This window comes from Rhinolophus ferrumequinum, chromosome 20 (genome assembly GCF_004115265.2).
Source record: "Rhinolophus ferrumequinum isolate MPI-CBG mRhiFer1 chromosome 20, mRhiFer1_v1.p, whole genome shotgun sequence".
Taxonomy (NCBI): Eukaryota; Metazoa; Chordata; class Mammalia; order Chiroptera; family Rhinolophidae; genus Rhinolophus; species Rhinolophus ferrumequinum.
Genome location: NC_046303.1, coordinates 53,944,926 through 53,960,552, shown reverse-complemented (window position 1 = coordinate 53,960,552; position 15,627 = coordinate 53,944,926). Strand labels below are relative to the sequence as shown.

At 36.5% G+C, this 15,627-nt stretch overlaps 1 protein-coding gene across 5 annotated transcripts in view; it reads right to left on the bottom strand.

The window, feature by feature from the left end:
* SUGCT (succinyl-CoA:glutarate-CoA transferase) overlaps positions 1–15,627 on the bottom strand; it is a 719,436-nt gene that overhangs the window by 388,796 nt on the left and 315,013 nt on the right. For all 5 annotated transcript variants that reach the window (XM_033088468.1, XM_033088470.1, XM_033088472.1 and 2 more), the window contains one exon: positions 12,666–12,768. In XM_033088468.1, coding sequence (XP_032944359.1) covers positions 12,666–12,768 — 103 coding nt within the window. The remainder of the gene's footprint in view (positions 1–12,665; positions 12,769–15,627) is intronic.

Below are 15,627 nucleotides of genomic sequence, written 5' to 3'. Positions count from 1 at the left end.
AGGGAACTCTTGAGCGCTGTTGGAGAGAATGAAATTGGTACAGCCACTGTGGGAAACAGTATGAAGCATCCTCATTGTGGTTCCGATTTTTACTTCCCTGAGGTTACCCTTTCTTGGTTTTCATTTTTTACCTAATTTGAGAGTTCAAGCCTTGTAAAAGTCAGTGATTATAGTATGTATCTCTACTCTGAAATATTTGGAAATAATAGGAAAATATGAGATACATACATGGAATTTGATGAATAAGATGTGTGTGTGTGTGAGAGAGAGAAAGAGAAACAGACAGAAAAAAACCTTTATAAAAACCAAAAACCCTAAGGATGTTCTCAGGTCACAAATAATTTCAAAAGAGCTGAATAGCAAAAGTTGAAACCTTCCATTAGATCCCTCTTAATCATTGAGAAGGAATTTCTTAGTAATATGATAAAATAATTACAAAAAGTATTTAAAGGAATAAAGAGCTCTGTGGTAAGTTTCAGGATTAAGTTATTTTATAAGTTTTTATCAGATTTTAAGCTTTTGTTAATTCATTCAATGGGAAAATCTAATGCTGTTTTATGCTTTTTATTTCTCACCACTAAAAATACTCAGAGCATATCTGTGTAATTCTCTGTGACACTGGACATTTTCTACTTTGAAATGGACCATGCATTCTCCTTGAATGTTTAATAGCTTCATCTTTGTACTATTGATTCACTGTTTTCCATCATCCTTCCCCCTTGGCAGAATACCCAATACAAGGCCATATACATATAGCACATGAATGAATGAATGAATGAATGAATAACTGATTACAGTTTCCTTTGACCTAAACCACGTCTTCCATATTTTTATGAAAAGATAAAAACTAAAGAAAGCTTTTATTCTTTAACATAAATTTAACAATCTTATTTCCGACAAGGTCAATCAGGTAATTCCAATTGGATTCCAAGGCATTCCATTTGGATAACTAACTATGTAAAAGTGTAATAGTTTGGAAAAATTGGTGCATCCAAATTTCTTAGGTTATATTAAAAAAAGGAGAGACGTCATCAAAATGGCTGCGTCAGGTGAGCCTTTGTAAAGCTCCCGTGGAATTTACAACTAATTGAACAACAATAACTCCACAAAGGACTCCCTGCACAGCAGATAGGCAGACGATGAAGAGGCCTACTCCTGAATTCAACTAAAGGTGGGCTAATTGCGCGAGTGGGAGAGGAGGGAAGGGAGAAGTGCGGAGACGGAGCCGCACGGGCGCAGGACGCAGACCTAGCTCGGTACTCCGAGCTCACTGCATCCCGGAACTACCGCAGCTGCAGGAGAGGGAAGAACTCGGACTGCTAGGGCTCCGCTTATGGCCCACAGGGCTGAGGGGGCAGCATATAACACGGGGGAACCCAACACTCATGGCAGAGACCTCGGAGCAAAGACTGAGGGAAGAAGGCTGAAAACGGTGCTTTAAGCCCTCACTGCCGAGCAGAGAACGGAAGCCTTAGGCACTGAGACTAGCCGCCCCCTCCCAACCCTCCCAGAGCTCACCCCGCCCCCACCTGCCCGGCGCTAGAAGCGGAGCAGTAGCAGTGTCAGATCAAAAGAACAGAATATTTGCTGTTCTGAGAACTGTGGATCGCAGACACAGATTCGCAGCCCAACTAGTTCCGGCAAAGGGGAGGGAGCTGTGGAACCAGGACGGGCTGTGGTGGTGGTCGCCCCACCATTGCTCTGGGCCACCTCTCACAACTCACCGCGCCCCTAGCCCCACCTATCTGGGCACATCCCTGAAGGAGTAAACAGAACTGCTGAAACATACAGGCTTTGAATCTGGTGCGGAAGAGCTTTGGAATTTCAAAGCTCGCCGCATACCCACACAGACACTGCGCCCTGTGACCCAGGTGAACTATTAACAGAGGAGAAACCCATCTCCCAGGGAATCCCCCCATTGTGTGAGAAGCTGGAATAGTGCAGAGAAAACATAGCACTACCATGTGAGAGGGGAAAAAAAGGCTGCAGTCGGAGAAAAATAAAAACAACATGTACTGGAAAACAAAAGAAAGGCCACTTCCTATCAACCTGTTGCAGAAGCCACTCCTGTAGATGTCTAGGAAGAGAAATAATAAATCAGTAATTGCCATGAATGACCAAGGCAACAAAACAGCTCAGAAAGAAAGTGAAAAGTCTCCAGAAAAGGAACTTAAAGATATGGAAATATGTGACTTAAATGACAGAGAATTCAAGATTGCAGTTCTGAAAAAACTCAACAAGATGCAAGAAAACACAGACAGGCAGTTTAATGAACTCAGAAACACAATCAAAGAACAACGTGAGCATTTTATGAAAGAGATTGAAATTAAAAAAAAAAAAAAGAATTTCTGGAGATTAAGGACTCAATTGAAGAAATTAAGAAATTAAGAATGAAATAACCAGAGTTGACCAGATGGAGGAAAGAATCAGTGACATCGAAGATAGAAAACTGGAAATTACACAGAAGGAACAAGAAAGAGATTTGAGACTTAAAAGAAATGAAAGAACTCCACAAGAACTTTCTGACTCCATCAGAAAGAGCACTATAAGAATAATGAACATACCAGAAAGAGAAGAAAGACAGAAGGGAACAGAGAATATAGTCAAACAAATTGTTGATGAGAACTTCTCAAATTTGTGGACAGAACTGGATCCTCGACACCAAGAAGCAAATAGAACACCTAATTACCTAAACCCCCACAGGCCTTCTCCAAGGCACATTGTATTGAAGCTGTCTAAAATCAACGACAAAGAAAGAATCCTCAAGGCAGCCAAGGAAAAGAAGACCATAACCTACAAAGGAAAGCCCATTAGATTATCATCAGATTTCTCAGCAGAAACTATACAAGCCAGGAGGGAGTGGAACCAAATATCCAAACTATTGAAAGAGAGAAATTATGAGCCAAGAATAATATATCCAGCAAAGATATCCTTTAGATATGAAGGAGGAATAAAGACTTTCCAGACATACAGAAGCTGAGCGAATTTTCTAATACACGACCTGCACTACAAGAAATACTAAAGGAGGCTATTTGCCCACCATCAACAGGGACAATATGTGGCAACCAAAACATAAAAAGGGGGAGAGTAAAGGACTGAACCGGAATATGGGAATGGAGAAAGTAAGCGTGCTGAAGAAAGTGGAATGCTCTAACTATCAAACTTTCTTTTACATAAACTTAAGGGTAACCACTCAAAAAAAAAACTCAAGAACTGAACTGTATACTGTAATAAAAGAAAAAACAGAAGGAAACATCATAGAATACCACCACACAGAAATAACAGACAACAACAAAAAGGCAAAGAAACAATGGAGAGACAGCCTTACCAGAAAATTAAAGATAGAATGACAGGAAATCCTAACATATCAATAATCACACTAAATGTAAATGGACTGAACTCACCAATAAAAAGGCACAGAGTAGCAGACTGCATCAAAAAACTAAACCATATGCTGTCTCCAAGAGACACATCTCAGCTACAAGGACTAGAATAGACTCAAAGAAAAGGATGGAAATTGACACTCCAAGCAAATGGTACCCAGAGAAAATCAGGTGTAGCTATAATGGTATCAGATGAAACAGACTTCAGGGTGAAAAAGATAACAAGAGACAAAGATGGACATTTCATAATGGTAAAGGGGACTATACAACAAGAAGACATAACAGTCATCAATATTTATGCCCCCACTCAGGGAGCACCGAAATATACCAAGCAACTGCTAACAGAACTAAAAGGAGAAATTGACCAAAACACAATTATACTAGGGGACTTAAATACATCATTGACAGCTATGGATAGATCATCAAAACAGAAAATAAACAACAAAATAGCAGCCCTAAATGATACATTAGATGAAATGGACATAATTGACATGTATAGAGCACTTCATCCTAAAACATCAGACTATACATTCTTTTCTAGTGTACATGGAACATTTTTAAGGATAGATAGATATTGGGATATAAAATCAGCCTCAGCAAATTTAAGAAGATTCAAATCATACCAAGCTTATTCTCTGAGCACAAGGCTTTGAAATTGGATCAACTGCAAAAAGAAAGCAGGAAAAAACACAAATACATGGAGATTAAACAACATACTTTTAAAGAACGACTGGGTCAAAGAAGAAATTAGAGGAGAGATCAAAAGATACATAGAAACAAATCACAATGAAAATACATCCTACCAAAATTTTTCGGATGCAGCAAAAGCAGTTTAAAGAGGGAAATTTATATCATTACAGACCTATCTCAAGAAACAAGAAAAATCCCAAATAAATAACTTCATGTGACACTTTAAAGAACTAGAAAAAGAAGAACAAATGAAACCCAAGGTCAGCAGAAGAAAGGAAATAACAAAAATCAGAGCAGAACTAAATGAAATAGAGAATAAAAAGACAATGGAAAAAATTAATGTGACAAAGAGCTGGTTCTTTGAAAAGATTAACAAAATTGACAAACCCTTGGCTAGATTCACTAAGACAAAAAGAGAGAAGACACTAATTAACAAAATCAGAAATGAAAAAGGGGAAGTTATCACAGATGCCACAGAAATACAAAGGATCATCCAAGAATACTATGAAGGACTATATGCCACCAAATTCAATAACCTATAAGAAATGGACAAGTTCTTAGAAACATATAGCCTTCCAAGGCTGAACCATGATGAACTGGAAAATCTAAACAGACCGATCACCAGTAACGAAATTGAATCAGGCATCCAAAAAATTCCCAAAAGCAAAAGTCCGTGACCAGATGGTTTCACTAGTGAATTCTACCAAACCTTCAAAGAGGATCTAATACCAATCCTACTCAAACTCTTCCAAAAAAATCGAAGAAGAGACAGTACTCCCTAACTCATTTTATGAGGCCAACATTACCCTGATACCAAAAACTGGTAAAGACAACACAAAAAAAGAAAACTACAGATCAATATCTCTGATGAATACAGATGCAAAAATCCTAAACAAAATTCTAGAAAATCGAACACAACAATGCATTAAAAAGATTATTCATCACGACCAAGTGGGGTTCATTCCCAGGGCACAAGGATGGTTCAACATCCGCAAATCCATCAATGTGATACATCACATAAACAAAATAAAGGACAAAAATCATATGATTATATCAATTGATGCATAAAAAGCATTTGACAAGATGCAAGATCCATTTATGATTAAAACACTTAATAGGTACAGAAGGAAAATACCTTACCATAATAAAGGCCATATATGACAAGCCCTCAGCTAATCTCATAATTAATCGTGAAAAACTGAAGCCCTTTGCTCTACGTTCAGGAACACGACAGGGCTGTCCCCTATCACCTCTGCTTTTCAACATAGTGTTGGAAGTCCTCACCAGAGCAATCAGGCAAGAGAAAAAAATAAAAGGCATCCACATTGGGAATGAAGAAGTTAAACTATCACTCTTTGCAGATGACATGATGCTATATATAGAAAACCCTAAAGACTCCACCAAAAAGCTATTAGAAACAATCAACGAATACAGTAAAGTTGCTGGCTACAAATTCAACGTACAAAAGTCCATTGCATTTTTATATACTAACAATGAAATCTCAGAAAAAGAAATACAAAAAACAATTCCTTTTGCAATTGCAGCAAAAAGAATAAAATACCTAGGAATAAACTTAACCAAGGATGTGAAGGACCTATATGCTGAAAACTATAAGACATTTTTGAAAGAAATTGAAGAAGACGCAAAGAAATGGAAAGACATTCCATCCTCATGGACTGGAAGAATCAACATAGTTAAAATGGCCATATTACCCAAAGCAATATACAGACTTAATGCAATCCCCATCATTTAAAAAAATCCCAATGGCATTTTTTAAAGAAATAAAACAAAAAATCATCAGATTTGTGTGGACCCACAAAAGACCCCGAATAGCCAAAGCAATCTTAAGAAAAAAGAATAATGCTGGAGGTATCACACTCCCTGACTTTAGCTTGTACTACAGGACAACAATAATCAAAACAGCATGGTATTGGCAGAAAAACAGACACATAGACCAATGGAATAGAATTGAGAACTCAGAAATAAAACCACATAAATACGGACAGATAATTTTTGACAAAGAAACTAAAAACATGCAATGGAGGAAAGACAGCCTCTTCAATAAATTGTTCTGGGAGAATAGGATAGCCACGTGCAAAAGAATGAAACTGGACTGCTATCTGTCACCATGTACCAAAATTCATTCAAAATGGATCAAAGACTTAAGCATAAGACCTGACACAATAAACTGCTCAGAAGAAAACATAGATACTAAACTTATGGACCTTGGGTTCAAAGAGCATTTTATGAATTTGACTCCAACGGCAAGGGAAGGAAAAGCTAAAATAAACGAATGGGACTATATGAAACTTAAAAGCTTCTGCACAGCAAAAGAAACCATTGACAAAATAAAGAGGCAACCAACTGAATCGGAGCAGGTTTTTGCAAACAGTGCCTCCAATAAAGGGCTAATATCCAAAATATGCAAGGAACTCATGAAACTCAACAACAAAAAAACAAACAACCCCATTGAAAAATGGGCAGAGGACCTGAAGAGACGTTTCTCCAAAGAGAACATACAAATGGCAAATAGACATATGAAAAAATGCTCAACATCACTAATCATCAGAGAAATGCAAATAAAAACCACAATGAGATATCACCTCACCCCAGTCAGAATGGCTATCATCAATAAGACAAATAGTAACAAGTGTTGGAGAGACTGTGGAGAAAAAGGAACCCTCATACACTGTTGGTGGGAATGCAGACTGGTGCAGCTGCTATGGAAGGTAGTGTGGAGGTTTCTCAAAAAATTACGAATAGAATTACCATATGACGCAGCAATCCCTCTCCTGGGTATCTACCCAAAAAATCTGAAAACATCTACACATAAAGACACATGTGCTCCAATGTTCATTGCAGCTTTGTTTATGGTGGCCAAGACGTGGAAACAACCAAAATGTCCTTTGATAGATGAATGGATAAAGAAGTTGTGGTATATATACACAACGGAATACTATTCGGCGGTAAGAAAAGATGATATAGGAACATTTGTGACAACATGGATGGATCTTGAGAGTATAATGCTAAGCGAAATAAGTCAGACAGAAAAAGCGGAGAACCATATGATTTCCCTGATATGTGGTATATAAACCAAAAACAACAAAAGAACAAGACAAACAAATGAGAAACAAAAACTCATAGACACAGATAATAGTTTAGTGGTTACTTGAGGGTAAGGGTGTGGGGGTTGGGAGATGAAGGTAAGGGGGATCAAATATATGGTGATGGAAGGAGAATTGACTGTGGGTGGTGAACACACAATGTGATTTATAGATGATATAATACAGAATTATACACCTGAAATCTATGTAATTTTACTAACAATTGTCACCCCAATAAATTTAAAAAAAAATGATTATAGCAACAATGATTTGTAGCATGTAAGATATAAATTCCATAAATTTATGAGGAAATTACAATTAAAAATTGACTGAGCTTAATCTTTTGTCTAAGAAAAGCAAAAAAAAAAAAAAAAAATGAACATAAAATACCAGTAATTTTTATTTGACATTTCAATGAGTTTCCTCTTACATAATAATACACAAGGTGCTGTTACATTGATTCCTTTCAACTCAACAAAATAAAATTGGAAATTATTTTCTTATACTTTATATTGTAATATGAAATTAAAGCCTTAAAGCCTCAATTTGTATTTCGTTTAATTACTGAAGTCTAAAATACATTATTTTTTCAAAAACTGAAAATATTATATACCCAGGTATCATAAAACAGACATACATAATATATCTGAATTTGTTCATCATCTAAAATGTGCCACGTATATTCAGAGGTACACTTAAAATTTATTTTTTACCTCCTTTGTCTACTACAAATTATTTTTCAGACATACTGTTATACTTCAGATGTTCATCAACTGTTTTCCAGTTACTGAGAGCTAGTATGTATATATTTCCCAGCAGTATTAGAGACAAGGATATAATTTTGCTTGACTTGTATAACCCTGCCAGGACTATGCAACTGCATTTCAATAAATATTAACTAATGCCATTTAAATGGTAATCTTTGAAAGTAATCAATAGTGTGTGTGTGTGTGTGTGTGTGTGTGTGTGTGTGTGTGTGTGTGTTAGAAGGGCTTGAAAAGCTGGTCTATGTTTTGGGGTGTTTCTGGTGCTTACTATATGAATATTGAAGGCTTCTTTTTTTCCCAGATACTCAGATATTTTGCCAAAATATGCTAAAACAAAATCACTTAGGGAATATGAACTAGCCTAGAGATTAATAAAACCTCAAACTTCACAGGCTTCCACAAATTATGATATGAAAACAACAGATAATTTTAAGCTATCAAATATTTCAATACTTCACTCGGTTTGTTTCTACGACATATTTATCCCATATGAAAGATTTGCTGAAGGAGATGTAATGGCCTTCTGGGACAGGAAGAATAAGTTTTCCGTAGAAAATGTTAAATTAATTTTGATGGTGATGCAAAGTTAAGGAAGGGCTGTACGGGCTGGCCGGCTGCACAGGGCGGGGTTTTGTTTTGGTATCCTCCTAGAGTCTGCAGGTGTTTGGCGCCAGTTACAGTCAGGGCCAGCTGCGATATTTCAGTTCTGATATTTCCCTCCCAATAGTTCTCAGAAGTGATGCTCCAGGGTGATGTCTCACACCTGATGTATTCAACTTGTGTGGTACAAATGTGAAGACTTAAATAACACCAGTTCTGTGACACCCTTTGCCCTCTCCTCCCCACCCAGAGGTCACAGCGTGAAGGAGAAAGAAAAACATTAATCAGAGGTTTAATCATACACACACACACACACACACACACACACACACATATATGTTTGATATATTTTTTAACTGAGCAGTTCATTCAAAGACAGTGATACACTAGAATCGCCAAACATACAAAATACAAAAGGCAGGATAACACACTCTCTTTTGATTCTCATCATAGATAATGATCCTTTTAAATCGTCTCAGTGGTGAGATCCATACCTATTTTTGCAGGAAATTGAATAGTTTCTATTAAAAGCTGCATTTTCTTTTAAGCTGTTTGGGTTGGAAAACCTCAAACCACAATGTATTTCATGCACACATTCCCAAGGGTCTGTTAAATAGACCATACTGAGGTCATCTAATATGTTTTTTAAGCTTTTTAAGAATTCACTTATTGTGCTACACAATCTTGGCCTAATTAAAAGAAAATATTTTAAGAAACCATTTGGAAAAATGACCACGAAAATCTATATGCAGACAATCTATATTACCCTTCTACAATGCAAAGAGTTTTCAACAGATAATTTATCACTGAGAGACAAAAACAACACTACCACTGGAAGAATTTGGGATCAAAACTTCTCAGACTTATCAGTAAATACAGACCAAACCCCCACAGTATTCTTGACTGACTTAAAAGTGGATGACTGCAGGATCATTTTAACTGTGCAAAGGTCTACCGCATGAAATCGAAGGATGGAAAGTAGAGAACCTTGCATCTATCTAAGAAAGAGAAATCATCTGGCATTTCAACTGAGTCAAAAAATCCAGTTTTCTCCAAACATTGATGAAATTATTTAGTTTAGAAATAGTTACTACCCTCAGTAAATTTCTGTTGTCTACCAAGATGAAATGTAGACCACAAATGACATGTCAATGGTCCACTTGGTAAGTAGGCCCACAGGAAACACTCTCGTATTTTTCGATGCTTCTAATCCTTTTTTAATTTTTTTTTAATTAGACATACCCCCTTGCACTTCATCAAAGTTTCACTTCCTGTGCCATGTTCCAGGCCTTGTACTTCACCCAAATCAATTTTCAGCTGAAATAGCAGCTGTGCTGGCGCGGCACGCACACATGGAGAGCCGGCCGTGGGCGCCAGCAACGCGGCCCCACATCTGAACACAAGTGGCCGGCTCCACGCTCCCAGCGCCAAGAAACTGCACAGCTCATCAGGGGAAAAACAAGGGAGGCCACCTTAAACGGAAATTATACTTTTATGGAAAATGAAAAAAAAAAGGATTTTCAGTAATCAGAAATAACGAAGGGTTGAGAACTTGGCACAGTCTGTAGATGTATTTTCTTAAAAGGATATGTGTTAGAGCTCCCCATCCCCACACTACACTGGATTTGCCTTGATCTACTAAACAGTGGTAAGTAAAAGCAAATGTTTTTTTTTTTTTTTTTTAACAAAAAACTAACCATAAAAGGCACCATCAAAACCAGAGCTACTACCATTCATTGAGCATTTACCACTTGGCAATCCCTACTATGTGTCCTTAATAAACATTACCTCCTTTAACACTTACAAAAATATAGAGAAAAGATCCCATCTCACCACTTTATACCTGAAGAAATTGAAGCCTAGAAAGTTTATAAAACAGCCCAGTAATTTCTACATTCCTTTCAAAATTCAAAATTATATGGACTTCTTCCTAAAGGGGCCAAACATTTTCAAACACAGGGGAGACGGTATCCTTGCCTCTTGTGTAGGAAAAGTCCTACTTACAATTGTCATAGTCATCTTTGCTAATTTAAAAATATACTACTACTACATTGCTCTCTAGTCTTACTAAAAATCAGATAAATTTCTAAATATATTTTAGGGTTTAAATTCCAAAGAAGAATGAAATTATATATATATATATATATATATATATATATATATATATATATATATATATACACACACATACATACATATACATACATATATATATATACATATATATATATATCCAACTCTTCTCTTGTAAATAGAGTGAAATTGTCAACTACTATCACTGCATGATTAAGAATTTTTGAGGTTAGAATTGTAACAATTAGAATCTATTATTTTGAAGTCTAAGAAGGCAATTTTCAGAGATGTGGTAAAAAGAAAACTTGGTATCCCGACTTAGGTAATATCAATCTTCTCCATTTGGAAGATGGGCTAAGCACTGGGAACATGGCATAGACCAGTAATAGAAATTCCTTGAAGATTGAAAAGAGATGAGATATGCAGGTTAAAGTAATTAAACTGAACTACGGGAGAAAATTGGGAATGGAAATTCTAATTATCCTATCTTCATTCTGAACCAGCCCATAAAGTGAACAATTTTAAGGTGCTCAGTGGGAACTTGGATCCTGGTTCATCAAAGCCTAAACAATAGGTATTGTTAGAAAATATCTAATAATTTGTGCAATAACATCCTTTACTTTGATGACTTTAAATCCCTGACAAAACACAGGTGGAGCAACAGAAATGCTAATGGAAAAACTCTTAGGAAATATCTCTAGAGAAATGTGCTCTCAAACTGAGTTAAATGTGAAGCCCTACATACCTCAGTAACCCTTTTAAGCAGAAAAGTAATAATAAAACTCCCCCGCTCCCCCACAACAGCTTAACGCCAAAGCACTGGCTCAAAGCTAGGAAATGAGAAAACTGGCCTTCTGGTCTACTACTTTCGAGTGTGTACACTGCTACATCATCACAACGAATCACCAGGCATTAAATCCACTGATGTGGTGGGGACCCTTTCACACAAACTCAGTACACATCAAGTGGGCTCCTTCATCTCAAATACTCATTGACCACTGTTTTATTATGAACAAATCTTTGCCACAGTCACAATCTTAACAGAAAAAACAGCACAAAGCAGAATTCCTGAATTCATTCACTTTTTTCTCCAGCAAATATTGTAAATATTAAGTTAAATATACTCCAATTCTCTTTCAAATAGATATTCATGTAAGACAAAGGTACCAAAGTTAAAGGGTTAAATCAGTTTTCAGTAAAGTTCTCCTCCCTTAAAAAATGTATTCCATTTTCAGTAATTCATTTCAAAGAAAAATCTGCCACTTTATAAAAGAAAAGTATCTGTCGAAAACCCTATAATTTGTATATGTTGGAGACTAACAAGCTATGTGAATAATCATAGTGAAAGCTTCGCAGAAAAATGGAATTCTTCTACCTTTTGGGGTTATGTGAATCTCAGAAATGGTAAAATGTTTGCAGTGGTATTAAAGTAATAAAATCAAAACTTGTTATTTTGACATCATCTAAAAATAATCATTTCAACAATGCTTTACAAGAAACATTTTTTTCAGTTGATCCTTATTTCTGGACCTCACAAAGGAGCCTGTTATCAATGTACAGCATGAATCTCTATTCAAGTACAATTTATTCTTCATGAATAATGCACATTAATCAGAGCATATAAAAGCCTCTCGTTTGCAGAATGAACTATGACTTGCATTGTACCTATGAGGTGGGCTATAATTGTGAAAGTTCTCATATTTCTTTCTACAGAGAATGATCTCTGAGTGTCTGACCCCAACCTCTCAGTGTCTGTATTTCTGTTTTTTAGGAAAAATAAATGTCCTGACCTTGGAAATTTTATGTACGCTGCTGAAGAAATACGTTAGATCTGATCAACATAAAAGTATGATCACAGACAGTCAGTTCTAAATTCTCATTCTTTGTATTTCAGACCTACAGTTTAATGTAATAGTAAAAAATCATGTTATATGACTAAAGTGCTAGGCCAATGGCTAATGTACATTTGTATGAATCAATCTGGATAGAAAACAGAGGCAAATATTTGTGTTTTAACTGCAGTGTACTAAAAATTTCAAAAACCAAACCTGTGGTTCTGCAAATACATTTTTCATATTGTTGATTGGGCCATATGGGACGCCGCTGCCTTCAAAGCGGTGTAACCACTCGCTGGTCATTGCTTCTTCAAACCTAGAAACAGAAACGAAAAGCATGCATTTTTATACTCTAAAGAATGTAACACCATTTTGCTCATGTGGCCCTTTTTGGAAGCAACCAATACCGACACTGTTTCCTAGGCTTCCTTTGCTCCTAGTTTTGAGAGAATGTTGCTGATACGAACTGTCTTGAGCTGCACCATAGTGGTAAGAATAGCCACCCAGATCCCATGGTTGAAAATCCACCCTCACAGATGTAATTCCTTCTATTTCTGTCCTTATGGACTTTTTGACAGAGAGACCCTTGGCAAAGAGAGATTCTATGGAAAATGGTATTAATTGAATTTCAAAGTGTCATTGAGCTCTTTAGGAAAATAATAATAACAATACTCCAATTTTGAGCATGATGTCATTGTGTAAAGTATTATTTAGCTCTCGGGCATAGTATATCAGGTGAAAGACCCTGATATACTAAATGATTCCTCAAAATAAAAACTAAACTAATATGTTTTAAAAGAAAGCTATGTATCACCATTACATTTAAAGAACATCAGAACTAACAGCCATAACCAGTAGCCTAAAAACAATCTTAGCTACTTATTTATTTGGACTGTGACTTACTAAGCAGAACAAATCTAGACATGTAAAGACTGATATCTCAGTTTAGGCAACAACACTCAAATTCATTAAAGTCCTTTACTTCTGTTTTGTTTTGACTGCAATTTAAAATTGGATTTCACAAACATAAAAGCTTATTTGATTTCCTTTATTTTCTCTATTAGGAAGGAAAGGGGACATAATTCATTTATGAGATTTACTGTTTTATATTTCTTCTCTGTTAAGACAGTGAACAAAATCTTGGATCCTCAAAGACAACTCAACACTTACAGTTTGTAACATATGAAGAATTTTAGAACTGCTAATTGTTAAAACAGCAAACTATTTTTAAAGTAACAATCTAGGTGAAAAGAGATTTTTTAAAGTATTAGCTAAAGTAGATTACTGGCAGCAAGTAAACTGTTTTATTAATATGGAAGGACTAGGGCACATATAGTAGAAATATTTAGTATTCATGAACTTCTAATTCAAATCTCTTATGCATAGCTAGAATTAATCTCAGATCTGCAGATTCCACTGGAGATTATATTAGAGAAATGTACTTCTACTATTGAATAAAAAGTGTAAAAACAGCATCAATACTTTGACGACACTTCTCTGTTTGCCATCTAATAATGTTCATATATATTTTATATAAAATATTTAGATAATTATTTATATAATTTTATATAAAAATGTCCATATAAATAAGGATCTGATCTTTTTTTTTAAAAAAAAAGATTTTATTGGGGAAGGGGAACAGGACTTTATTGGGGAACAGTGTGTACTTCCAGGACTTTTTTTCCAAGTCAAGTTGTTGTCCTTTCAATCTCAGTTGTGGAGGGCGCAGCTCAGCTCCAGGTCCAGTTGCCGTTGCTAGATGCAGGGGGCACAGCCCACCATCCCTTGCGGGAATCGAACCAGCAATCTTGTGGTTGAGAGGGCGTGCTCCAACCAACTGAGCCATCTGGGAGCTCAGCAGCAGCTCACCTCAACGTGCCGTGTTCAACCTTAGTTGCAGGGGGAACTGGCAACCTTGTGGTTGAAAGCCCACTGGCCCATGTGGGAATCAAACCGGCAGCCTTAGGAGTTAGGAGCATGGAGCTCTAACCACCTGAGCCACCGGGCCGGCCCTCTGATCAATTTTTAATGAAGGTAGTATTAACTTTCACTAGGAATGTAATTAATCCTATCATGCATCCACTTATTCTACTAACATCTAGAGATGCCTACTACACACCAGGCATTATTGTCTTTAAATATACTGCCTTCCCTTTTCTCTCCATTATGACGAATAAAGTTTTTTCATCATGCATTTTAATTGTAGCCCAGGAATGTTAATTATCTCCACTTAGTACACAATACTTTATTTCTAAATTTTGAAAAATATTCCCTTTATGGGAACACTACAATGCAAGATTAAATGTCTTGCATTAATCGATTCTTCACATCCATATTCTATTTTCAATGACTGTTAAGTCATCTCCGGGCCAAGACTTCCTAAGATACATACAGATATATATCACCAGATGATATATGCTGAAAAAATAAGAGATACTTCAAAACCGAAGCCTTTTTAATAACAGTGTCAATTATTTAAGGTTTTATAAACAGAGTGTTAGAAGGCTTAGTCTGATAAATTTTCCAGACAAGTGAATTTATCACCACTGGACTCACCCAAGTGGCCTGAAAAATATACACAGAAAATGCATGTCAATATCCAAACAGACCCATAGCTGCAGGCTTGCCAACAGAAAACTCGGAGGAATAGTTGAAGTTTTAGTATTTATATAAGCTTTTCACCACTGGGCAAAAGAGAGGGATTTATTTCATGTTATGGAAAACAACAGATGCACTTTAGAAATGAGACTGGGGAGGGAGGCAGCGTCTGGAGCTGCAGTTGTGACCACTGTTTGTGTATTTGCGTGGGTGTGGGCGTGGAAGTTTTCTTAAATGCTGTAGACTCCATCAGTCAGAGACAGAACATCTCTGCATTCCTCTGCTCCCAGAGGACACATCCATCATTTTCTTCTGAAAGTCTATCTCTTGATCTAAATCCGATGTGGAATCTTTTCCTTTATCTATGCAGAAAAGCTGTAAGCTCATGTTTTCATTAGCCACAAAAATTCTGCTAAAAACATGTAAAGAGCTGATCTGAATCACTCAGAGCAATATTACCCTGAAGATAAGACAAGAAGGGTGTCCTCAGATCCAGCTCAGTGAGCCTCAAAGCCAGAGCCTCCTCCTGGAGACTCATAAAACAATTCATGATCGTGGACTTACTAAATCGATCCCT